Source organism: Chelonia mydas, chromosome 15 (genome assembly GCF_015237465.2).
Source record: "Chelonia mydas isolate rCheMyd1 chromosome 15, rCheMyd1.pri.v2, whole genome shotgun sequence".
Taxonomy (NCBI): domain Eukaryota; kingdom Metazoa; phylum Chordata; order Testudines; family Cheloniidae; genus Chelonia; species Chelonia mydas.
In genome coordinates this window covers 816,299-842,425 of record NC_057856.1, presented here as the reverse complement: position 1 = coordinate 842,425, position 26,127 = coordinate 816,299, and the positions used below count along the sequence as shown (strand labels likewise).

General features: G+C 44.0%; 1 protein-coding gene across 1 annotated transcript in view; it reads left to right on the top strand.

Annotated features, from left to right (window-relative positions):
- HORMAD2 (HORMA domain containing 2) overlaps window positions 1-26,127 on the top strand; it is a 62,513-nt gene that overhangs the window by 22,534 nt on the left and 13,852 nt on the right. The window contains exons 6-10 of the mRNA XM_043529936.1: window positions 2,372-2,392; window positions 3,867-3,893; window positions 5,234-5,301; window positions 9,996-10,147; window positions 11,139-11,389. Coding sequence (XP_043385871.1) covers window positions 2,372-2,392; window positions 3,867-3,893; window positions 5,234-5,301; window positions 9,996-10,147; window positions 11,139-11,389 — 519 coding nt within the window. The remainder of the gene's footprint in view (window positions 1-2,371; window positions 2,393-3,866; window positions 3,894-5,233; window positions 5,302-9,995; window positions 10,148-11,138; window positions 11,390-26,127) is intronic.

Sequence of the window (26,127 nt, the reverse complement as noted above, 5' to 3'; positions counted from 1 at the left end):
TTTGTTGTCATCTCTGTTTTCCATACAGAGGCCAGGTCTACACCTCAGACTTATATCGGTGTAACTACATTGCTCAGGGGTGTGAAAAATCCATACCCCTGAGCGACATCGTTATACTAACCAACCACCCCCCACCCCATGTAGACAGACAGCGCTATGCTGAAAGAAAAGCTTCTCCGATTGATAGAGCTACTGCCTCTCAGGGAGGTGGATTAGCTCTGCCAACGGAAGACCTAAGAGCGTCTTGACTTAAACACTACGGCGGCGTGTGGCTGTGCCAATGCAACGTTTTTAAGTGTAGACCTGCCCTGAGTTTAGATTTCCTTTCCTTTTTGTATTCTTTCAAATACAAGGCTTGAGTACCTGGTTTCAGAGTAAATGCACATTTTTAAGTAATCCCAGCCCTCACTTACGCAATCTGAGGAAAATCTGACCTGTAAATACAAAGTGCTGATTGCTCTCTGCGTATCAGCGTTGTTCATCAGACTGTCATCTATATCTGAATGACTCTTACCTAAATCAGATGGATTCTTGTCAATATCTGCACTGCTGATCAGACTGACGCTTGTCTATGTCAATTCTACTGTTGTCGTAGATGAAATGATGTGAAATGTTCTGAACTCAAATACTTGCTTACCGACAAATCAAACAGTCAGCTTTAAATAGATAATGGTCTCCACCATTTAGAAGAGATTCAAACCCTCATACTTCAGCACATAAATCAACTTCTAACTGATAGGGATTAGGAAAAAACTCCTGTGAGCAGTTATTCCATAATTATCCACTCCCAGGTTTTTTGCACATTCCTTTGAAGCACCTGGTGCTAGTCAGCGTCATGGAGATGGTACTAGGCCAGGTGGGTCACTGGTTTGATCTACTGAGGCAGCTCCTTTGTTTCAGTCAGCAAGTGAACTAATGCTTTCTCTAGCCAACGCTTTCAAGTGGTTTACAAGGCTAGTGTCAAGTACAGTTCCTTGCCATAGTGCAGTCCATAGGTGAACAAGGTGTTAGGTGTCTGTGATGAAGTCCATATCAGAGATCAAAGACTGAAACCTCGTAGCTAATGGCAGGTGGGGTAAAAACAGTGAGATTCATAATAAAAAAGGGATCTTACATTGGACTTGAATAGAGAAGGGTGCCAGTATCAAGTAGCTTTAAATAGAAGGAATCTGTTAAGCGAGAACACTGTGAGGCAAGACTGGATGTACAGCTATTTTATAGATAGGGCCCTACCAAATTCACAGATTGATCCATTTTGGTCAATTTCATGGTCATGGGATTTAAAAAATAGTAAATTTCATGATTTCAGCTATTTAAATCTGAAATTTCCCTGTGTTGTAATTGTAGGGGTCCTGACCCAAAAAGGAGGTGAGGGGAGGGTCGCAAGGTTACTGTAGGGGGTGGTGCTGTACTGCTAAGCTTACTGCTGCAGACAGCAGTGCTGCCTTCAGAGCTGGGCAGCTGGAGAGCGGCGGCTGCTGGCCAGGAGCCCAGCTCTGAAGACAGAGCCGCCCCCAGCAGCAGCGCAGAAGGAAGGATGGCCTGGTCTGGGATTGCCACTCCTGGGCGCTGCTGCCTGCGGAGCTGGGCCTTCAGCCAGCAGCCGCCACTCTCTGGCCGCCCAGCTCTGAAGGCAGCATAGAAGTAAGGGTGGCAATACGATGACTCCCCCCCTAAAATAATCTTGTGACCCCCACACAACTCCCTTTTGGGTAGGTACCTCCAATCTGAGAAATGCTGGTCTCCCCCCTTGAAATCGGTATAGTATAGGGTAAAAGCACACAAAAGACCAGATTTCACTGGGGGAGACAAATTTCACGGTCTGTGATGTGTTTTTCATGGCCGTTAATTTGGTAGGGCCTTATTTATAGATCTTTCGAAAAATGTGATTGTTGTTCGGGGTCGGCTACCTTCAGCACGCGGCCCACCAGGGTAATCCGCTGGCGGGCCGCGAGATGTTTTGTCTACGTTGATGCGGCCCCCCGCAGCTCCCATTCCTGACCAATGGGAGCTGCGGAAAGCGGCGGGCTGCAGGGATGTGCTGGCCGCCGCTTCCCGCAGCTCCCATTGGCCGGGAATGGCAAACTGCGGCCACTGGTAGCTGCAGGGGGCCGTGCCTGCAGATGGTCAACATAAAGAAAATGTCTCGCGGCCGCCAGCGGATTACCCTGGTAGGCCTTGTGTCGAAGGTTGCCGACTCCTGATGTAGTTAATAAAACTGGCCACAGGGTGTCACTGATGTTGCACCCAAGTGCATCTGAATTAGCAAGGGAATGTATGAAAAGCCCTGACTTGCAAACCATTGAATGTATTTAGTCCTTCATTACTCGAGGCACTTAGATTTTGACTAGGTTTTTATCTTCTCTTCCAGTTACATATGGCTGTCCTGGCAGTAAGTCGTCCGTTAAATGAATGCAAGGTGTTTTCCTTCCTCCACGGTGGTTGGATGAGACGTTAAGCCAAGGGCCCTTCTGCCCATCTCTGTCCGTACTTAGGGAGCGTTAAAGAGCTCATGGCAATGGAGTTAGCCTCAGTTTGGAGCAATAGCTTCTCTCTTCACAAGATAAATGTTAATGTCTTAGGTTGCATGGGAACATTAGCTGGATGCAGCTTTTGCCTCCATCAGTGGTGCAGAATATTCATCCTTAAATCACTACGGCCATGTCCACACTAGGAACAGTTTACTGGTATAGGAACACCAGTATATAATACTGGCAAAGTGCTCCTAGTGTGGATCCAGCTAAAGTAAAACAACCCCCCACAAGCAAAGCAAGCTATCCCAGTAAAAGCACAGCTTTGCTGGTATATTTGCATCTGCTGTAGAGACTTCTTTACACCCCCGGCTGATGTACCTGTGCCAGCAGAAGTCTGTAGCGTAATCAGAGCCCAGGTCTAGGATACTGATTACAAGCACTGCCATGTGCTTCACATTGCTGCTACCTTCCGCCTATGCCCCAGACAGAAATGGGCAACTGCCTCCTTCCCTTCCCATCTCAATGAGCACTCTCTTCAGTTGCCTCCTTGTTACCATTGATGGGACAAACCCTTTAGCCCTCAGGTTTCTGGCAAGTTGCCATTGGCACCCTTGGTGTTGCAGAGGTTGTGCACGGCCAGCCTCTGACACATACCTTTGTAAAGCACTTGTAGGTATTCTAGACACCGTAGCGAAGATCCGGGTAACTAATCCTCATGCATGAGGGCATTCATTGATCGCTGGTGAGGGTCAGGATCTCCCCTGAGCCCTGCAAAATTTCACATCATGGATGTTTTTTCCTTCTTACTCTGCAACAACAGGTATTGGCTGCTGCCAGAGGAAGGCTATTGTATAGACGGTCCTATGGTTTGATCTTTTATGGAGAGCTTGCCCCCGGAGCAGTGAAGTTGCGTCATTGCAAGCATTGGCCTGGGCTATACAACTCAGTCCCAAACCAGCAGCTTCACTGTTCCCATACCCAAGCTAGCGAGATTAAAGCTAGGTTGGGTATATCAGCTCAAGCTGCAGTCACAGCTAGGGCGACCACCTTTGTTGGATGGAAATAAGGGAAAGCCACACGAAAAATAAGGGACAGCGCTTTATTTTAAGGGACATTTTAGGGAAACACGATTTACCTTAGCGTATCACGTGTAGATTTCTGCTGCCCTCCAGTATACAATGCAATTATGATAAGCATCACTTTAATGTTTAAAATGGTCAGGAGACATCGCTTAAGCGAAGGGATGGGTGGTCACCCTAATCACAACCCATGATTGCAGTCTAGACATACCCCGTGTTCTTAGGGCATGATAGAGATTCAGTTGTTTGATTACGTCTCACCTCTGCATTTTATCAGAGAGAAAGATGCATTCACTGTACTTTCTTAAAACAGATTTACACCAATCCCAAGGAGCCACAGGTAAGGAGTAGTCAAGCTCTACTTAGGGGGAAATCAATTGCAGGGGTGAGTTGTACTATATTTGGAATGGGCTCATAGGGTTAAATTCTGCCTTGATTTGACAGGTATGCATGGTTGAGCGAGGAGACATAAGCTACATCTTTCTCTTGTTCCTTCACCCCAGCAGACCAACTCGGATGCCAGGCAGAGTGGTGATCCAGTGCCCCTGTTGAGCACTAGGCTGTGGGCCTGTCTGTTGCACCTAGTGATGCTTGTTGGGTAGCTCAGGGGCATAGGTAGGACCTTGCTCCCTTCTGCTGAAGACCAGAAGCAGGAGCTGGGGATAATGCACACTGTTCCTTATGTCGTCATCTGTCCTGTAAAGACGGGACCTCTGCCCATCCACTCCTGTTCCACTGCCCCGCAATGCGGCTCATGGAAGAAGAGCAAGAATTTACTCCATATACTTGGCTACCAAGGCTGGGATTATTATCCCCCTCCAAAACCTTACCGAAACGCCCTTTAAATGTGTTATAGCCAGAGCTGTTGATGGTTTCTTATTTTCCCCAGAAAATGTTGAGTTTTCAGCAAAATATCGAAAACGGAAATATTTTCATTCTGATCTGCTGCCGCTGTCCCACAGGAGTTGTAGTTCCAACGCCTCGCGCTCCCATTCACCTCTACGAGTTCCCTGGAAGGACTGCATCTCCCATGATGCACCACAGGCCCCCTCTTGGCAAGGGAAGGGCGTGGCCAGGGGGCACCACAGGTCCCTCTTGGCAATGGCAGTTGCGTGGCCCGGGTGCATCACGCAGATGTAGTCTGGCTGGGGAGCCTGGCCCTTGAGGAAAATGGGAGCAAGAGGCACCTGGACTGCAGCTCCCATGAGACCCTGCAGCAGCATTTCAAAATCGACATTTTTCTGTGCTCAGGCAAAAAATTTTGACAAAAAATTATTTAGTCAGAAACCCAGTGTTCCATCGGAAACCCATTTGGATGCGGAATTTTCGACCAGCCCGAACCATAGCGTCACTGGTGTACGCTCTGGTTCGCATGCCGTTTGCGTTATGGCCTCCTGTTTTAAGTGGCTCCTGCTTTTTCTCCTCCAACTTCCTTTTGAGTTGGAGTTTCTCATGTTTCTTCTCAGCCCAGAAGTGGGTTTGTATTTGCTTCTTTTAAGAAAATCTGCAGATGATTTTTGAGATCAAAATGGAGCCTAGTCAATAATTTGATGCTGCTAGACAGGCGTAGGAATGAGGAAGCATGGACACCAGAGAGTTTCCTCCACAATCTTTTGGGCTTTCTTTGGCAGCATGTTGCTGAAAGACTTGTTTTTTTCTGCTCCCTTTGTGAATGTCTAGAGGGTGACTGAGCTGTATCAGTTCAAATTCAAGTATACAAAGGACGGGCCCCAGATGGACATCCTCAGGTAATGGCTCTGTTTTATTTCTGAAAAATACACAGTGATAAATTTGCTTCATCAAAACATTTTTAAAGTGAAAACTGTCCCTTGTGATTGTATCATGCACCCCTCCAATATCACGAGGGGCTGAATGGCTTCATCTGCTATTGAACTCAGTGGAAATTAAGGGCACTCAGCATCCTGCAGGATCTGAATTCCTGCGCTGATGAGCTTACATATCACAGTACATGTGCTGTAACATCTCGATGCAGCAGAGCTGAATTAAGGACAAGATCGATGTATCCCACACCCACTCTGGGTAGCACTCTGCTGGTGGCGGCTGGGCCACACGTAGAGTTTGATGAGCCTACTACAGCCTTGGCTAACTGAGCAGGGGGTTGTACTTTAGGCAGGAGTGTCGTGCTTTGAAATTCAGAGGTCCCTCGTTCGATCTCTGGCTGCCAATGACCCACCCTGGCGTGCAGCATAATATCGACACCATGGGGATTGTTCTTCTTCAAACATTTGTTCGGCTCCCACTGTAGGTGCGTGTGCCCTGTGTGCGTGAGCCTGGAATCTTTTAGCTGCCAGTGTCTGCTGGGGCTGTACATGTGCCCCATCTGCCCCCTACGGCAGGGTGTAAAAGGAGGGGCAGCCCCAACAGCTACTCAGTTCTTTCTCACTGCCCATGGTAGCAAGTCACAGCCCACAGTGTCCTCCTGCTTCCTCTTAGCATTTTAGTAGTTTACGGTTGTAGGTAGTTAGCTTGGAGTTAGTGTATTTTCTTGATAAGTTTTAGTTAAGCTTGCTGCTAAAACAAACAAACATAAATTAAAGCAATTTTGCTTTCCATGAGTCTTTCCTCAGTACCAAGGAATAAGTCTGATGGCAGAGAACAGGTCTCTGAGCTTTAAAATCTGCCCTGCCTGCAGGACTGTTCTGCCTGCCCATGATGCATCTAGAAAGTGTTTAGGGGAGTCTCATATCCCTAGCTAGTGTGCAATTTATAACTCTTTCTAAGCACATACAGAGGGCTCATGATGCCGGTTTAAAATTATTTTTAATGGAAAGATCTACGTGGAGTGTGTCTGACTCTGAGGTACCCCCTTGGGAACAGTCTCTTCTGACTTTGAAACCAGTTTCAATGAGTGCTTCAGCTGTAAGAGACATCTCTCTGGGAGACAGATCTTTGTCCTCAGAAGACTTCATGCTGCTGTCAAGCACTCTGAGTCTTCTTGTCAGTCCTCCTCAGGTCAATCAGTAGTTCCTGCTGCCGGAGCCAGAAAAGAAGAAAGATCTCCAGACAGGGCTCAGCATCGATTGCCATCCCTGGTACCAACAAAGAAGAGGACTTGTCTAAAATGGCTCCTTTGAAACCACACTGGTATTGTGAGCCTTCAAAGACTGGGAGGATCATGTTCCTTAGCTATGGTACTGCATCCTATACCTTCGGTGACTGGCAACATTATCTCGGTACTGTGGGCATCAGTACCATATATCTTGGAGTCATGGGTGCTTCCTTCTTCATCCACTAAAGTGGCTTTGACATCACCTTCTATCACTTTGGAACAGGAGTCCCCACTGCTAGATTTCTGTCCTTTTTCTCTAGTATGCAGGACTCTTTTGGTACCACAGCCGAATGTTCCGAAGATGAAATTTTTTCCGTGTCCAGCCTCTGTGGTGTTGGTGACTATCTCTTATGCTGTCAGATGTGAGGCTCTTCCTCTTCTACACCTCAGGAATCAGCACCTCTGTGAAAGGAATTTTATACATTTGCATCCTCATCTTTGCATGGCATCAGGAGCCCTTCTAGGAAGTCTCCACCTCACCTAGCAACATGTGAATGGCCTTGGAAGGAGTGCTTCAGAGAGGTCTCATGCCCTGGTTTCCACATTTGTAGTATCATATGCCTTTCCCATGTGGTTTGTAAACCTGGCCCTCTTGGTCTCTGTGGAGACCTCAGCCTCTTCCATTGACTGCTTATTTATGTGTGTCAAGAACCAGCCTGTGGGAGGATGCTTCCCGCCTGCCCCTGACCCTCTGGACCTTGTCATCGGTGCCTGCCCCTGCGAGCTCCTGCCGCCCCCTCTGCGTTACTGAACCATGCCTAGGACACAGCTGTACATGCTCATGCTCCATACTTTTAATTTCCTCACCCTCGTCTCCTGCCCCGACACCAAATGGCAGGGCCTCTTACCACCTGTGGAGGGTGAGGAGCCCTGCTGGGCCACTTTGGTTCCATGGCCCGCCGGGAATATTAGTTGGTGGCTCCTTCATAGAACCGTGTGCACAGGCATGTACTTGGTGCAGTACAGCCCCCTTCCTGACACTTTCCCCTTCTGTGGCATGAGGGAGATCCTGGTGCACATCTATCTCAAATGCATCAGGCTGCAGCCCCTTTTCTGGCTCCTCCTCCAGAACCTTCTCCTCAGCTTCTGGCTGCACTTTTCCCCGGACCTTCTGATGTCTGCACACCCTATCCGTGGCCCCATGAAGTTGCAAGACCTCCTGGTCATCTTCTTCCTGGCGCTGGCCAAAGTGGCCATCCACCATACCAGGAGGAGGATGCTGGACAGGGAAGTGCTCTGTGACTGTGGGGTTCTTCCGCTTCTTGCTTTGCTCACATATCCACATAGAGTTCCTCTTGGCCGCATCCACTGGCTCCCTGGTCACCTTCGAGGAGCAGTGGGCCTTGTCTGGGGTTCTCTGCTCAGCGTCCCGCTCTGGCTTCCTGCTTTTGACCCTGTGACCCTCACTCCCATTCCTGTTTAATCATTTGCTATCCCCTGCTTTTACGTGAACCCTGGGTTTATTGGCTCCTCCCTTTAGGCTAAGGGAGAGGCCTTGAGAAGCCAACCCGCTCCCAGGATTTCAAGAGATTCATCGAGATCCAGAGTAAAATTGCCCTTTTCCCTTAGGGATTCTTTTAGGGAGTCTCATTCATCTCATCAGGAACTCCTGAAAATTGGTGAGGAAGTCCTCATGGAGGACTATGAGGACCAACCTGTTCCCTGGCCATCTGACAAGACCATGACTCTGTCTGATATGTCCACAATACGCAATGTCAGGGCGTTTAAGGACCCCCTTAAAAGAATGGTGGGTACTTTAGAGATTCTCCTGGAGAATGTCCAGGAGAGGTCACATAACTTATTGACATCCTGCACCCGGTATCCCAGGGTTGTTGGACCATGCCTATTAATGAAAGGCATTCTCGAGTTTGCCATCTAAGAGGGCAGATCATTTGTACTTTTTGAGGCGTTTGACTACTTTGTCACACAGCCAGGCCATGGGTCTTTGGTTGTAGTGATAGCTTAGGAAAGCTCTAAGCTGCCTGGGCCCCCTAAACTAAACCCAGGAACAAGGAGCCGAAGCAGATGGATCTTCTGGGGAGAAAAGTTTACTCATCTGCTAGTTTGCAGACTCGCATAGCTGATAATCAAGCCTTATTGGCTGACAACAATTTTCTTCAGGGGAAAGGTTTTACATCTGTCTGAAAAACCTCCTCAGGAGACCATAGATGAACGGAAGGCAGTGGCTACAGAAGGCCAGTTGGTGGCCAAGACAGCTCTGCAAGCCTCACTGGATGTCTGACGCTGCAGTATGTTCAATGACTGCTGCAGTCACTAAAACAGGGGTCGGCAACCTTTGGCACGCGGCCCGTCAGGGTAATCCCCTGGTGGGCTGCGAGACATTTTGTTTATGTTGACCGTCCGCAGGCACGGCTCCCCGCAGCTCCCAGTGTCAACGGTTCGCCGTTCCCGCAGCTCCTATTTTTACTTCTCTGTTAAAACTGTGTGTTTGGTAGTCATCACCTTGGCTGGCAGGATAACCAAAATTCAAGATTTGATGGTTCATTCTCTGTATACTTTGTTTCCTAAGGCATCATCCAGATTTTTTACCAAAAGCATTTTTGGTCTTCCATATAATTTATTGCCTTACCAATATGTTTTCGTAAGCTTCAAGATTCTCCTACAGACACTAAACTCTACTCACTAGACATACTTAGGGCTACGTCCTTTTATCTTTCCAGAAAAAAGCCTTTTCTTAAATCATCTCAACTTTTTGTAACTTGTGGTAGCAAGCCTGTATGCTCTCAAAGACTTTCTAAATGGGTTACAGGCCTCATTAAAATGTCCTGTTCTTTGAATAAACTACATGTAGGAGCCTAAGTCTCACTGAGAATCAATGGAGTTAGGGTCCTGTGTCTCTTAGGCACGCTTGAAAATTTTATCCCTGGACTAGCATGTCATGTTAGGACTGAAGTTAGGGCATTCAACACACTTCAATTAGAACAGGACGGACTTGAACATAACCTCTTTGAGTTTGTTGTACATGTGATTCTCACCCAATTCCCTCCATCCCTTAGAGGAAAATTATTTAGAAGCTAGTCAAGTAGGTGAAAGGCACTTGCATTGTGGCTGCTTGTGCCCAGTTTAGTCATGTACTAACAAGTGAATCATGACGCTTGTGTAATGAAGTTTATTGCCCCAGTTACAATATCTGTTCACTTGTCAATTACACGATTCTTAACTCTGGACTATTGTGTTCCTTCATGCCATCTCCCACTGTTGAAGGTCTGCGTCACTTCCCTATTCATGCTAGGCCTACATGAAAGCACTGAAGCTCTGTTACTGTAGTGGAAGACAAACCAGTGGGAGCTGAATATTTTTAATTGGGGTTTGGACATTAATGATTCAGTTGCTCTTTTATTTTGGCTACAGCACCAAAATGAGCTTTGCAAAGGGGGTGAGCAGTGAAGAGATTAAGAAAGGTAGCATCCTGCTGATCCGTAAGCTGTACCTCTTAATGCAGAACCTCGGGCCCCTTCCCAATGACATTATCCTCACCATGAAACTCTTCTACTACAGTGATGGTAAGTGGAAAACAGTCTGCCCCGTCGAGCTGATTTCCCCTCCTGTTAGCTCCCATGAGCAACGCATGCCACCGTAAAAGGGAACAAAGGCTAGAAAGGTGAAATCTGGACCCAGAAAGCTGTTGTGATGAGACAGCATGCAAAACAGAATAGTGCCATTCAGTGCATAAAAATGTGGCACCTGCTTTTTAAGGAAATAGTCACAAACGGTGTAAGAAATACAGCTGGGCAATGGAAAAGGGACACATCCTTTCCCTTTACCTCAGTATGAGGAGCAAAAATACTTCTGGTATTTCTCCAGAAAGTGAGTGTATAAATGGCAACACAGAGGCCCAAGTTTATTATCTCTGAGTGACTCTGGATCAGATGTGCTCTGTTAATAGACTTTGAAGCCAGAAAGGACTGTTATGATAATCTAGTCTGACATCTTGCATAATAGATCATAGGACAGAATTTTTATCACTTCTGTAAGAGATTAGCCAGGATTTGAATTTGCATACAAAGCAGGAGGTTTCCACTAGACCACCAAGCCACTGCAAGTTTACGCATAAAAAGATATTTTTTCCTCCTAGGTGCCAGCCCCGCAAACTTCGATCTGACATTAAACTGGTCTCTTTCTTTCTTGTGTATCTTCACTAATAATAAAGATTCTGTAGAGCAAATGCTGCCCAGTTGCACCTCTTCAACCTCACTGCCTTCAGCTGGGTTAGATGATGTAAATGAGGGGAGAATATGAAGATAGTGGGGTTACCCACGTATATCTGGGCAACAGGGGGCTGCAGAAAGACTTGTGGAGGCTTCTCTCGCCATTGGGCTGCAGAAGCTTTGATGTCCTGGGGACGATGTTTCCTTTGCACTTCACACCCCAATTGAATCTATCCAGAGCCGCGTCTAATTACTTGGGCTAGGTTCTGGATTTGTCCATTATTGCAGATTAAAGTGGCTTAGAATTTAGTCTCTCTATCAACCGAGGACCCTCTTTCCTGCGCAGTAACTCCTGATGATTACCAGCCCCCTGGCTTTAAGGAAGACAGCAGCCCAGATAACCTGTTGTTTGATGGAGATCCTGTCAACCTGAAAGTTGGGTCCATATCCACTGGGTTTCATATCCTGAAAGTAAGAGTGACAACTGAGAGCAGGAGGATGAGGACATTGGGAAGCAGCCTGATGCAGGAGAATGGCCCTACTGAGATCTCCCATCAAGGGCTGGATTGTGACGAAGAAGAAGAGGGTATTACCAAGGTAAGGAAATGGCTCCAAGTCACCAGCAGTTACTATGGGGAGTGGGCTCTGCCTTTATAGTCTCCCCTGAAAAGAGAGACGTTTTCTAAGAATTCCAGCTTTAACCTGTTCTTGCTTAGCAGTATTCTGAGGTATGGCAGCAGTGCTGTAGTGCCATGAGCAGGGTGCTAGACGTCCGTAGACCTAACGTTTTTTTCCCAACATTGCACTGACTCACCGGGCAAGTCACATCCTCTCTCTGTATCTCATTTGCCCCATCTGCAAAACGAGGCTAAAGACACCAACCCACCCTTGTAAAGAGCTTTACAATCTATGGGTGAAAACCTGTACAACGGCTGCTGATGCTAAAACTCTTGGTTTGGACGTCGTAATAATGTCTCTAGTCTTGAACACTGGGGGTGAAATCATGGCCTCATTGAAATCACTGGTACAACTCCTAGGATTGCATGCTGGCAGTGTAGGAAGGAAGGCAGAATGATGGGGAACTGGGTTACATAGTTGTAATTTATGGTCTCTGAATGTGACTTCTCCATAGACCCATCCTGGTTCTTCTTGTCCATTGGGTCTAGGTGTGGACCAGTGTTTTAAAATTTTCCCAGTAGTAAGTGACCTGACGTTGATTTGTAAGTTGTACCAGGTTTTTGTTCTGAGTGCACAATCTGAGCATGAGAATCTGTGAAGGAGATCAGTTCAAGGAGCTAATTGTTTTTAGCCGAGTAATCTAGCTTTTCTGGATTGTCTTCACCCCCTTCCGTAAACAGATTGAAAAATCTTTTTTTAAAATCCATGGGATCTGAATCTCCGTTACTCTGAACCTTGTGGCATCGTTTCCATCAGTGCAAAGTGGACATGAAAATGCTATCATATCAGAATTGTCTCATGTACCTTTTCTGGCATTAAATTACCTCTCTTGAGCCCAGTGCCAGTGGGATTGCATGTGCATAACTGAGAATAGATTTTGGCCTGGTTTTCGTTAGTCTCTACTTCTTCCACTGACCTCCTGTTTCTTTAGAATTTGAGAAACCTTAATTCCTTGGGTAAATAACATAATTTTCTTCTCCATCTCATTACTGTGGGTAGAGCACTCAACTGGGATTCAGGAGACTTGCTCTTCGATGCCCAGCTCTGCCACTGGATTGCTGCGTGATCTTGGGCAAGTCATTTCACCTCCCTGTGCCTTGGCTCTCTCATTTCTGAAATGGGGATAATGATGATCACTTCTTTTGTTCAGTGCTTTTAGATCTACAGATGAAAAGTGCAATATAAAAGCTAGTTGGTGGTGGTGGTGTTTTTAAAAAGTGTTCTCTTCTTTGTATTTCCCAGTGTGTCCTTACTTCTCCCACGTCTGTCTTCTAGATCATGAGATCTTCTGGGAGAGTCTCTCTCTCCACGTTAGTGTCTTGTACAGCTCAGACCTAACCGTGTCACAAACATAATTGTTATTATTTTTATTCTGGTAGCTGTGATTCAGCATGGCCAGAAGGCAGCAGGAGAGTGATATAGGAGAGATATGTAAGTCCCAGGATGAGGAGAAGCCTTATTCCCTGTAGAGGGAAGAAAGGTTTCTATAGATTAATTAAAAGCACCTGAAGCCAATTAGAGCACCTGAAGCCAGTCACCTGATAAAACCCCCCTGCTTCAATCAGCCGGGGGAAGGAGTTGGAGCAGAGTGCAGTTTGGAGGAGTTGAAGAAGAGGAGAGTTTGGAGAAGTGCCATGGCTGGCTAGAAGACCAAGACCCTAGGTAAAGAGACACCCGGCTTGTGCAGAGAGAGGGCAGGAACCCCAGAAGCTGAAGAGCAGGAGGGGGAATTAGCCCGGGGAAGGAAGCACTAATTCAAGTGGTTTGCCACTATCCCTAGGGCCCCTGGGCTGGGACCTGGAGTAGAGGGCGGGCCCGGGTCCCTCTCTCTCCACTACCCTTCTCTGGGTTACTAGTGGGACAGTAGATACCCTAGTTCAGGGGCAGGAAACTGCGCCCTGAACCCCCCTTCACAAGAACAAGAAGCGTGGGACCCATCATAATCGCGCCAGCAATTTGCCACATAGCATTTAGAAGCCTCAAACATAGAGCAGGGACCCACTGTGCTAGTTGCTGTATAAACACCTAAGAAGCGACAGTCCCTGCCCCAGAGTGTCTGCAGTCCAAATACAAGGGCTTGTCTACACAGGGCTATTGGCCAACATAGCTAATAGTTATTCCCCTGTAGCTATTCTGGAATAACTCCCTGTATGGTTACTGGATTCTGAAATAAAAGTGACTTTATTCTGGTATAGTTGTTCCGCTTCCAAAGGCCTAAAACAAGAGAGAGGCCAATGTGTACAAATAATTACCTTTTCAAAGTTATGAAGCCTCATGTCAAATCAAAATATGTATGGTGTCACAGTTTTCTGGGTTAACTGCACCTTTGTCCCCCACCCACCTAGCCACCCCTGGTCTTTTTTGAGGGCACCCAGTCATCACCTCTCCTTGGGGAGAGACCTGCCACTCTCTCCCTTCAGATGGGGGTTTGGGCTTGCAGTCTTGTTGCACCTCACTGTGGTTTTTTGCAGGTCTAACTGGGGTCCAGCACCTGTGGTTTACTCATTCTTTAGGGACCATAACAGTGTTCACCAGTCACCAACCAGCCTTCACAAAACAAACTGCATTTATTCTTAGGGCAAAAAGCATTACAGAGAAAACATAAAAAACAATTTAAGAACCTACATGCATTCTAAAAGCTTATCAGAGGTCACCCCCAGCTCCAACACAGGGCTCTGGTATGTGTCAGTCTTTCAAATCCTACGCTGAGTTTACCCCTTTGGTTACATGTTTGTCAGTTTTTAGATCAGGAACCAGACCCACCTGGACAGTTCAGCAGCTTATTTATACAGCTCAGGCCTTTGATCTCTAGGAACAGGTAGTCACCAGTCATAGCTTCAAAAGGGCATAGCTTCAAAAGGCTGAGTTTTTACATAAATGCAGTTGTGGAATTTGCACTAACCATTCCCCAAGGATTCCCAGGGAACTCAAACAGCTTATTGTCCCAAAAGTCCATGCCCATCTGGCACATTCCAGCATCACTGGTTGAACTCCGTACACTTCCCACGTCTCAAATCTGTCACAGTTCAGTGCACGTTGATCTGAAAATCTGCCTCTGAATGTCACGGTGGGAGCTGTTGGCAGCTGAGCAATTTTGAAAATCTGGCCCCAGCTTTTGGTGCTGACCTCTTAAAAACCTGGCCCTGACCTCTTTTGAAAATCTTCCCTTTGTTACATTTCCACGCAGGGCATGTAGTTGAGGATGGGCAAGTGGGATTGGGAAAGCACTGAAAGCATTTAAGTTCAGAATGAGTGATCTTCAATCAGGGTGGATTTGATTTAAATCAAATTGATTTACATCACTAGTCAGGAAGACTTGATTTAATCATGGATTTCTACATAAAAGTGCATTCTTGTTGATTGTTATAACCTTAATACATATTCTTCACAAATCAGAAATAGATGTAGGTTTCATTTTTAGAAGGTACACACTATACATTTTTAAACAGTGATTTATTTTGAAAACTTTTCAGATTAGTTTTACAGCTATATCAGAAAATGAATGATTGTTTGGTTATTTCATTTACCAAAGGTAATTGAAGGAGATATTTATGAAGTCATTGGGAGGTGGACTATCTCCAATTCAACAGGTTAATCATTAATATTTGAAGGATTTTCTTGCCATGCTGTATTAGGAGGAGAACATCACCAAACAGATATTTAAATTGCTTTATTTAACTAAAACAACAACATTATGTATTCTGGATTTTTTTCTTCAATAGCAAACATATAATATTTTAACAAAACAAGCATATGAATTTTGAATTTAGTTAGGTTTCAGAGTAGCAACCGTGTTAGTCTGTATCCACCTTAGAGACTAACAAATTTATTTGAGCATAAGCTTTCGTGAGCTACAGCTCACTCCTTTTCTTTTTGTGAATTTAGTTAAACATTCAAGTTTTTAAAATGAGGTTTGTTTTTGTTAATGTTGTTTTTAACTAAAATAGTTAAATGAAATATTTAAAAACAAAAACCAAAAATTAAATAGACTATGTCAGCCAGGTCAACATGAGAAACTTAAAATATTGGTTTCAGAGTAGCAGCCGTGTTAGTCTGTATTCGCAAGAAGAAAAGGAGGACTTGTGGCACCTTAGAGACTAACCAATTTATTTGAGCATAAGCTTTCGTGAGCTACAGCTCACTTCATCGGATGCATTCAGTGGAAAATACAGTGAGGAGATTTATATACATAGAGAACATGAAACAATGGGTGTTACCATACACACTGTAAGGAGAGTGATCACTTAAGATGAGCTATTACCAGCGGGGGGGGGGGAAAGAAAACCTTTTGTAGTGATAATCAAGGTGGGCCATTTCCAGCAGTTAACAGGAATGTCTGAGGAACAGTGGGGGGGTGAGGGGGAGGCATGGGAAATAAACATGGGGAAATAGTTTTACTTTGTGTAATGACCCATCCACTCCCAGTCTCTATTCAAGCCTGAGTTAATTGTATCCAGTTTGCAAATTAATTCCAATTCAGCAGTCTCTCGTTGGAGTCTGTTTTTGAAGTCTTTTTGTTGAAGAATTGCCACTTTTAGGTCTGTGATCGAGTGACCAGAGAGATTGAAGTGTTCTCCGACTGGTTTTTGAACGTTATAATTCTTGACATCTGATTTGTGTCCATTGATTCTTTTACGTAGAGACTGTCCAGTTTGACCAATGTACATGGCAGAGGGGCATTGCTGGCACATGATGGCATATATCACATTGGTAGATGTGCAGGTGAACAAGCCTCTGATAGTGTGGCTGATGTGATTAGGCCCTATGATGGTGTCCCCTGAATAGATATGTGGACACAGTTGGCAACGGGCTTTGTTGCAAGGATAGGTTCCTGGGTTAGTGGTTCTGTTGTGTGGTGTGTGGGTTAAGTGATCACTCTCCTTACAGTGTGTATGATAACACCCATTTTTTCATGTTCTGTGTGTATATAAATGTCCTCACTGTATTTTCCACTGAATGCATCCGATGAAGTGAGCTGTAGCTCACAAAAGCTTATGCTCAAATAAATTGGTTAGTCTCTAAGGTGCCACAAGTACTCCTTTTTTTTAAATATTGGCTTCTGCAGCTAACTCAGTCGTCTTTACCTTCATTTTCCTGTTTGTTCATAATCTGGAAAAGAAAAACAACCTTTCCTGCTTTTTCAGGTCCCAAATGATTTCTCAGTTTGGAATGAATTAGTCCAAAGGAAGAAAATATTCTTTCTACACTGGCAGAAGAAGCTCCTGCTGTTAAAAGTGAGATTATCACTTCAATAGTCTCTGAATCCAAGTGCTTAAGTGATTTCCACCAGTTCACTGGTGTGACTTTCTTTCCAACATCATCACCCTTAGCTCTGAAGTTTATTATAGTTGGCATTATGGAGGGATGATTGCTGGATGTCCATGTCATAGCAACTCTTCTTCTTCAGCAGTTAAAGTTTGACTCTGGTACCAAGTATTGAGAAAATTTGTATAACCCTTCTGCCGGTCAGAGTTGGCAGCAACAAGGGCCGGGTTCAGTATCTAGGGGTTCCGTTTCTATAACACAATGCAGAATTGGCTCGAGCCCCCACCCAGTGACCTGGGACAATTACATACCACCCCCCTGGGTGCCTCTAAGAGGCAATACTTCCCCTCTTGCAAGCATGGAGTCTGAGTGTAGCAAAAGCCTTTTAATAAAGGAGGGAAACAATGCGGCATTACGTTGGGGAAACACCACAAACAAGATTCATAACACCAACCATGAGCAAAAGTCCCACCCCCAAGTAAGTTTGGTAGTGTCCTTTTCCCCTCAGGATCTTAAGTCCAAAAAACCAATTGTCACACTCCCCCCCCCCCCCCCCCCCAGTTTCTGTCCTTGGTTAGTGCAGCCCTCCAGAGTTCAGAAGTTCATATGCACAGTTTACCTCCCAGCGTGGGTTGAAGTGGAGGAAGGTATGGGGGGCATCTTATATGCTCACTGCTCGGGGTAAACAGCCAAATGCCACTCCTCTCCATGGGTTCTGCTGCATTCTTCGCCGCCAGCTGCGCCTCTCCGCCACTGCCCTGCTGTCTGCTCCACTCTGCTCTCAGTGCTAGCCGTCCTGTGGCCTCTCACAACTTGGCTTCAGGCCCCTCCCCCTACTTAACACAGCTCTCAACAATTTCAGCTCTCAGTGATTTTTAGCTGGTAGTAGGGAAGCCTCAGTGCTGGTGCACCACTAGCTCAAAGTAGGTCTAATGCTTAGACCTAGTTATCAGTGATTTCAGCTCTGCAGCATGTAACAAGACTCCTAATGGAGCCAAAATTAGCTCTGTTATTACACAGTGGAGAGAGGAGGGGTCAAAGTAGTATTTGGGGGCCCACACTACCAGGTACACATACCTATCCCCAGCCTCTCTCAATTCACTGGGTTTTGGAACCCATGTCCCTCGCCTAGCAAGTGCTACTTAGTTGAGGGCAAGTCCCTCTGTCATAAAATGCCAAGTACAGTTCTACTTACGTCACGTAACCAGGACAACAACACTTTATTACTCCTGCCCCAAAAACAAAGAGACGGAGGATCCCACAGCAGCCAAAGTGACCATTTGGGCAAGCAGTCCATCATGCTAGGCAGGGTGGGTGTGCCCATGCAAACGAGATCAGACCCTGAAGTCCTTTTCCACAGCTCACCACCAGATCTCAGGGTAGAGCTCATTCTGACTCTGTTTACATCTGCAAGAAAATGAGCTAGAGATAGTGCTTGTCATTTTTTTAATGCTTGTAATTTAACTCTGTCATTGCATATTTCTCTTTTTAAGATCTCACTCAGTTCCTTCCAAATTTCAGTAGCGTCATCAATAAAACAGCGATTTCCCTGCATTTTGTGCAAGGCTACAGAAATAGGCTTCAAGGTACTCAGCACATGTTCAACATTTCTCTGAAGCCTAATGTTGGGAACTTTGGCTGTGACAGGGCCATCTATTTTTTTCACGATTTTGTTCACAAACTGTCATCAGATTAGGCCAGTTCTTGATCTAGTGCTCAGAACAGTCCACTGCTGAGTTCCATCGCACGTCCTGTGGGGGAGTTATCTTGGTTCCTCCCGCTTTTTGCAGAGCAGCTGCTGCAAAGTGGTTGTTACTGAAGTATTTTGCAAAAGTCTTTGGCTAGGAGGTGCATCAAATAAGCACTGCAACCTATGTTATGAGCTTGGGACTCTCTTCTAAATAATTTCTTCTCATCTTGGATACATTTGCAGCATTGTCTGTGACCAAGATGCATACTAGACATTTGAATTTTTTTTTCACAGTTTGTTATAGCTTTTACTGCTACTTCTTGTAAGTATTCTGCTGTGTGTGCATTTCCTGATGTATCAATTGTTTCTGTAAGGAAGACATTCCCTTCTTCTATTGTCACACAAGCACATACAACAGGATCATTGTGGACATTATTCCACCCATCAAGACTCAGGTTAACAATTTTACCCTCCAGACCTTTTGCACACTGCTCAATTTCTCTTTCATACACTTTATCCAGAAATTTGCCTGCGACATCTGCTCTGTTGGATGGACTGTATCCTGGTCCTAATGACTGAACCATGTTAATGAAGTGTGGGTTCTCAATCATAGGGAAAGGAGAGTTTGTTGTATAAACAAACTGGGCATTTTTTTCATCAATTACGTCTTTTTGTAATCTGCTGGTTCGTATCACAAACTTATCTATGATTGTTTCTGGATGATGGAGATTTTTTTTTCTTTTTGCTACAGGTGATATACTGTGGCTATGTGACATACATGATGTGACTGAAACACGATCATTGGCAGATAACTCTGAAACTATAGAAAATGATGGTTATCTTGAAGGTGGATAGTCTTCAGAATCGTGTATGTTGAGGATGGATTCTCCTAAACAAAATAAGTCAATGCAGTTGTTTAATTATTATTACCATACTGCTCATTTAGTATTACTCATTGCATTCACTGACACTCAGTACTACTTTAAAGGTGAAATTGTAAAAGGAAGATCTGCCTATTTCAGCTATTTATTTTTTATCACAACTGTATCTAAAATGATAATACCATAGAGTAACAACTATATTTTTTGCTCGAACATGAGAATTCAAGAATAGTCCAGAAGGAAGGCAGGCAGTCCTTAAGAAAGAAGTATGAAATAAAAAAGTTTACCAACCTGAAGATCCTGCATGTTCTGACATGTTCCTTTCATCATCTTCAACGCAGCTTCCTCTTGAGAAGGAACACTTCTCATTATATTGTTTCATTCCGGCAACCTGGCCTTGCATTTCTTTGTTGCACTGTTTGCATTTTGCATGCATGCCTGTCTTACCCACAGGTAGAGGAACTTCATTAAAATATTCCCAAACTGGGTCTCTTTTATGGTTCCTGCTGCCATTATAGGTTTTCCCTTCTAGTGAGAGAATAGTATGATAGATCTCAAATCAATGAAGGCTACACTCAGAAAGATCTCAAGACTTCTGGAATATGCTGCTCAAATAGTTTCACTTTTGTTTCTACTGCCTGTCCCTCCCTTCTCACATTTATATCCAGACTTCTCCTTCTCCAGATCTATTCTGCCCTCAACAATCTTCTATTCATTGAACTTTTTGAAACTTTGGACTTTTAGAGAGAGGTAAGGGATTGACTCTCTGTACACAAATTTGCAGTGGGATAATAGGGTTGAGGTCTGTTATTTCTCAACTCTGTATATTATTATTTTATTTTAAAACATTTTTGCTGTTAACAAGCATGTTATCTCTGGAGACACAAATCCACCGTTTGAGAACTGAAAAACTAAGCATCTCTGATGGTATCTTCTAGACTGAGCACTGAGTTCCATTGGGTAGATAGAAAGATTAACCTAAATAATCTACACAGAAGCCCCTAGCATTCCATAAGATTGAGTACCTAATCCATGAACGATTGGAACTCATTTACAAAACTTTTCTTAAACATTACATGAATATATTGTCTCATATTATAGAATTAGAATTTATAATCCCTATTCTATGATGAGATCTCTTTGAGCTATAATGTATCTTAGTTAAAACTATCTTTAATAGGTTTTTTCCTCAAAAAGCATTTTATTAAAAAAATCCAATTTAAATAAAAATCCAGTTTTATTTATTTATTTTTTAAAATCATTTATTTTTATCCACCCTGTCTTCAGTCTGAGTAGTTCTTGTGGGTAAGGTTTTATTTCTTAGTGCTTGTCTATATGGAGACTTAGTGAATGGCAAGATGGGGTGTAAATCTAACTGGCCATGTGGACCCTGCTACCGCACATTAAAAGCTCTGTAGTGCACTCTCTGATGTACTGTTGTCAGAGTGTCCATTTTCTGGACACTACTGTGCTAATAAACGATAGTCACAAAAACACCACCCTATACCGGAAACCTACTGACCGCTGTACTTACCTACATGCCTCCAGCTTCCATCCAGGACACACCACACGATCCATTGTCTACAGCCAAGCTCTATGATACAACCGCATTTGCTCCAATCCCTCAGACAGAGACAAACACCTACAAGATCTCTATCAAGCGTTCTTACAACTACAATACCCAGCTGCTGAAGTGAAGAAACAGACTGACAGAGCCAGAAGAGTACCCAGAAGTCACCTACTATAGGACAGGCCCAACAAAGAAAATAACAGAACGCCACTAGCCATCACCTTCAGCCCCCAACTAAAACCTCTCCAGCTCATCATCAAAGATCTACAACCTATCCTAAAAAACGATCCCTCACTCTCACAGATCTTGGGAGACAGACCAGTCCTCACTTACAGACAGCCCCCCAACCTGAAGCAAATACTCACCAGCAACCACACAACAAAAACACTAACCCAGGAACCTATCCTTGAATCAAAGCCCGATGCCAACTCTGACCACATATCTAGTCAAGTGACACCATCATAGGACCTAATCACATTAGCCACACCATCAGGGGCTCGTTCACCTGCACATCTACCAATGTGATATATGCCATCATGTGCCAGCAATGCCCCTCTGCCATGTACATTGGCCAAACCGGACAGTCTCTATGCAAAAGAATAAATGGACACAAATCTGACATCAGGAATCATAACATTCAAAAACCAATAGGAGAACACTTCAGCCTCTTTGGCAACTCAGTAAAAGACTTAAGGGTGGCAATTTTGCAACAGAAAAGCTTCAAAAACAAACTCCAACGAGAAACTGCTGAGCTTGAATTAATATGCAAACTAGATACCATTAACTCGGGTTTGAATAGAGACTGGGAGTGGCTGGGTCATTACACAAATTGAATCTATTTCCCCCTGTTAAGTATCCTCACACCTTCTTGTCAACTGTCTGAAATGTGCCATCTTGATTATCACGACAAAAGTTTTTTTCTCCTGCTCATAATAGCGCATCTTAATTAATTAGCCTCTTACGGTTTGTATGGCAACTTCCACCTTCTCTGTACGTGTGTATATATATATATCTTCTTACTATATGTTCCATTCTGTGCATCCGATGAAGTGGACTGTAGCCCACGAAAGCTTATGATCTAATAAATTTGTTAGTCTCTAAAGTGCCACAAGTACTCCTTTTCTTATTGAGATGAGAATATACCAGAGTGTGTTTGTTTCTGAGAAAGAAATGTTAGCACCGTCTGAAAACAAAGTGCAACTTCAAAGCCACCATGAGATTTTGATCTATCAAATCCAGTCACGCTGCTGGACAATGTCTTTAAAGTTGACACGTCTGACATTATAATGTTTACGTTTTAGGTAAAAAAGAAGACATGGGAGTGAAGGGGGCAGACAGCCTACTCTGCACTAAGGCTTCTCAGCAGGTGAGCATCACTCTGGCTTGCTTGTGGTTAGCATTAAGAAACTCCTGGAGAACTGGAATTCACTACCGAGTCCTTTTATTTTGCCTGGGAGCTTAGTAGGATTGTTTTTAAAGAAGAATGAAACATAAATATGATTAAGAATATCAACAATTTTATTAAATAGGATAGAAGTTTGTAAAGGACATAAACTCTCATGGCCCAGGGCATAAACCCTGACTGATGGGGTTTACAAAGACAAAGTGGGTAAGGTAACATCTTTTATTGGACCAACTTCTGTTAGTGAAAGAGACAAGTGTTCGAGCTAAACAGACCTCTTCTTCAGGTCTGCACACAACAATGAAAGAAACTTCGCATTGGCAGTTTATTCCATAACTGTCTTCTACAAGAGTTTTTGCACATTTCTCTGGAGCATTGTTACGAATTATACCTGGTAGGACACGCACACAAATGCTACGAATTACACCTGGTAGGACACGCACACAAATGCTGCGAATTACACCTGATAGGACACGCACAGTTCGAATCTAGGCTGAGGCACATAAACAAAGTCCACAACTGCAGAGTTCCCAAAAGACACTAAGTTTATTACGCTCGAGCGTGGTGCCCCCTGCTAGCCAGGAGGGGACCCTGAATACAGATTATACAAAGGTTATATACTTTTTAGCAAAGCATGTTGCCCTCGTGCATCGGAAACCTTAGCCAATAAACAAACCCTTGTCTTATCTACCACCTATCCCTGCTTGGTGCATTCCTCGTGCTATACCAGTATGTTAATTACACAGCATGGTCCTAAAGCCATGCATCGGTAACTTTTATTATCAGGATGGGAGGCCTCACATCAAGGCCAAGAGACAGGGAGTTAGAGACTGACAAAAACCAGATACTGGGAGTCAAGGCAGGCTGGAGACAAGGAGGAGGATTTTCACAGGGATTCAGTATCTAAGGATCACTCCTCCTGGTGTATGATGTGCTGGCATTTAAACAATGGTGGGCCCCAAACCAAAATGGAGTCACATGTGCTAACTTTTCCTTAACAGCATCCAGTATTGGCCATTGTGGAGAAAGAATACCACACTGGATGGGGTCATTAGCCTAACCTGGTTTCATTCCCTCTGGGCATCGTGGAGCAGCATTCCTCAAAGAATGTATGCACCACCACAAGTGGTGTTTGAGGATTATTTGGATCTACTGGCCAAAATTGGATCTCCCATCCCCACCCCAAGAAGGAGTGCGTGGGCCACAGGCTCTGTTGGTTCTTTGTCTCTTAGATAACAGGTTTGTCAAAGCACTGCAGAAAACTTCTTTACAAAGCCCATTTATTTGAACATTGATCAGGAGCCTAGAATTTGATTTTATACATCACATTTCATACTTAGGGATCTGTACACTGGTCTCCATTGAAAAATCAATATTCACTCACCAGAATGTCTAAGAAACTAATATTTTTCCTGTTCAATGTCTCAGATACCATGGGACGAACGCGGTTGGTAAACGAGTGCCAGCCACTGAACAATCAGTCTCCAAACAACTTAGGGCTTGATCCTGCCCCAATTCAAGTCAATGGAAAAACTCCCATTGACTTGAATGGTGCAGGACCAAGCCCTTACACAGTGAGTTAGTTTGAGTGATACAAAAAGTGCTCCACGAGCATATTCTCATCATAATGGACCATGGGATGTCTATCTTTCACCCACACATCAAGTGGAGACCTCAGCTTAACATCTCATTCAAAGGGTGGGAATTTGAACCCATGACTCTCTAACTCAGAGATAAGAATGTGCTACCAAGAGAGCTTTGCCTTTCAGCAGCTAAACTGTCCCTGTCTGAAACATTTGCCATCTGTTTGTCTCTCAAAGATGAAGATCTCTGCCCAGGTTTATCTTTATCAAACTTTAACCACATCTTTCTCTGAAGTACAGCCTCCAGTTTCCTTCTGATTGTTGTTTATTCCATCATCAGTGTGAAAACAGGAGCCTTCTTGTTGGTAACTCATTTTGTCCTACTGAATCATGCTCTGACATCCTTAGTGTGACATCATGTTCTATTCATAGCATCAGACACATACCTCATGCAGTGTGATGAACTTTAGTCTGCATGCAATGGTGTTGACGAGGAATTGTGAAGGTGGTGCTCGGAACCACAACGTTGGTGACTGAAAAAACAGAGGAATCACTCTACCTATTGAACACGTCTAAAGAATATTCACCCCTCAAATCCACCTGCACTGCACTAATCTGCTTAACAAAGGGTTTCTTCACTTTATTGACTCTTCAGTACCATTTTTATTGGCAAAAAATTCATCATGGAAGATTAGAAGTTGGCCAATTTTTTGTTTTTAGGTCAATTTCGGGGAAAATGAAATCAGGTCACTAGTCAGAAGAAGCAGATTGTCCTGATAAAGTCATTGCTAATTTGAATTCATCATTATTTTCCATACCAAAGGGACTTTCCCTTCTTAATGTGTGAGTAGAAAGGAAGCAAACCAAATGACCAGTATAGATTCCACTTGAATCAGGAAGCCAGAGTATTGAGTGAAGTTTGTGGGTTAAGAATTGCCAGATGTGGTCAAGTGTAGGTGATATGAGCAGACACAATCATTTTATCAGACATAATGATTGGTGAGTGAATGAAGGCATCCTGTTTTGTAGACAGCTTCCTAGAATTAGTAGTCTCTTATTACAGATTATTTTTTGCAGTCAGGTAAATGTTTTCAGATGAGTTCTCTTGTAGAAGAAATCCTGAGGTCTTTATTGTGGTTATTCTCTGATGACCTGATTCTCATTTACATTAATACCCCTTTACACTGCTCTGAGAATGCAAAGGGGCCTATAAATATAATGTACACCTTCCTTAAGGACACTGCCAGAATGGTGCAGAGGGGGTTTTAGTATAAACCAGGCCCATAAATGTGACCATAAACATGGTATTGTAGGGTTCCTGATTTCCCTCAGTGACTGCAGATCAAATTTTACAAGCTAAAAGTTGAGACCAAGATTTTCAAAAGTGACTGACATGATTCTGGAAACCTCAATATTTGGGTGTCCAACTTGAGACATCTTGTAAGGACTGGGTATTCAAAAAGTGCTGAGCACCCATCCTTAGTAGATGAGGCCTCTTTAAAATGTCACAAGTTGAAAACCCAAAAATAGAGGTTCCCAAAATCACCAGTTGCTTTTGAAAATCTTGGCCAGAGTGCTGTTATTTTTTTAACTGCCAGTCCTACAAATTCACCCTGGGATCTGAGTCGAGCTGCTTCATTCTGTCTGTCTTGTGCATCATCACCAAGTCAAAAGCTTGTGCAATTGAAAAGTGGACATTCACATACAAGTAACAATGTGCAATTGAGCTGCCCTATTAAGGCTTAAATTGGGCTCATAAAAAGCAAGTGAGAAGTACTGAAAGCTGAATTCATTGATCTGTAGATGAGCTCTTCATAGGGATGGATTCCAGCTCCCCCTCCCATAGCTGTAAAGGGAAAGCAGGATTAAAAAGTATTAAAGTCTTACTTTTGTCCATAGGGAGACATACAGGGTGCAGATCTGTCGAAAAAGAAAAGGCCATTGTTATTATTAATTATTTTTGTTTTGTTTTATTTATTATTTGCATTATGATAATCTCTAGGAGCCCCAGTTGTTGACCAGGATCCCATTGTGCTAGGTGCTGTACAAACACAGAGCAAAAAGATGGACTTTTCTGACTATAAATACACTTTTTAATAAAGGCCTTAGGGATACGCTTACAGAAGGACTTTTACACATATTGAATCTAAAGCAGAAGCCCCTTCACTTACTTTTCATACTACTTCTTTATTTTTCAATGATTGAACAGGCTTGGATTTAAACGAGAACTTGCTGCTTCCAACCAAAGCTTCTCTTCCTACTTAAC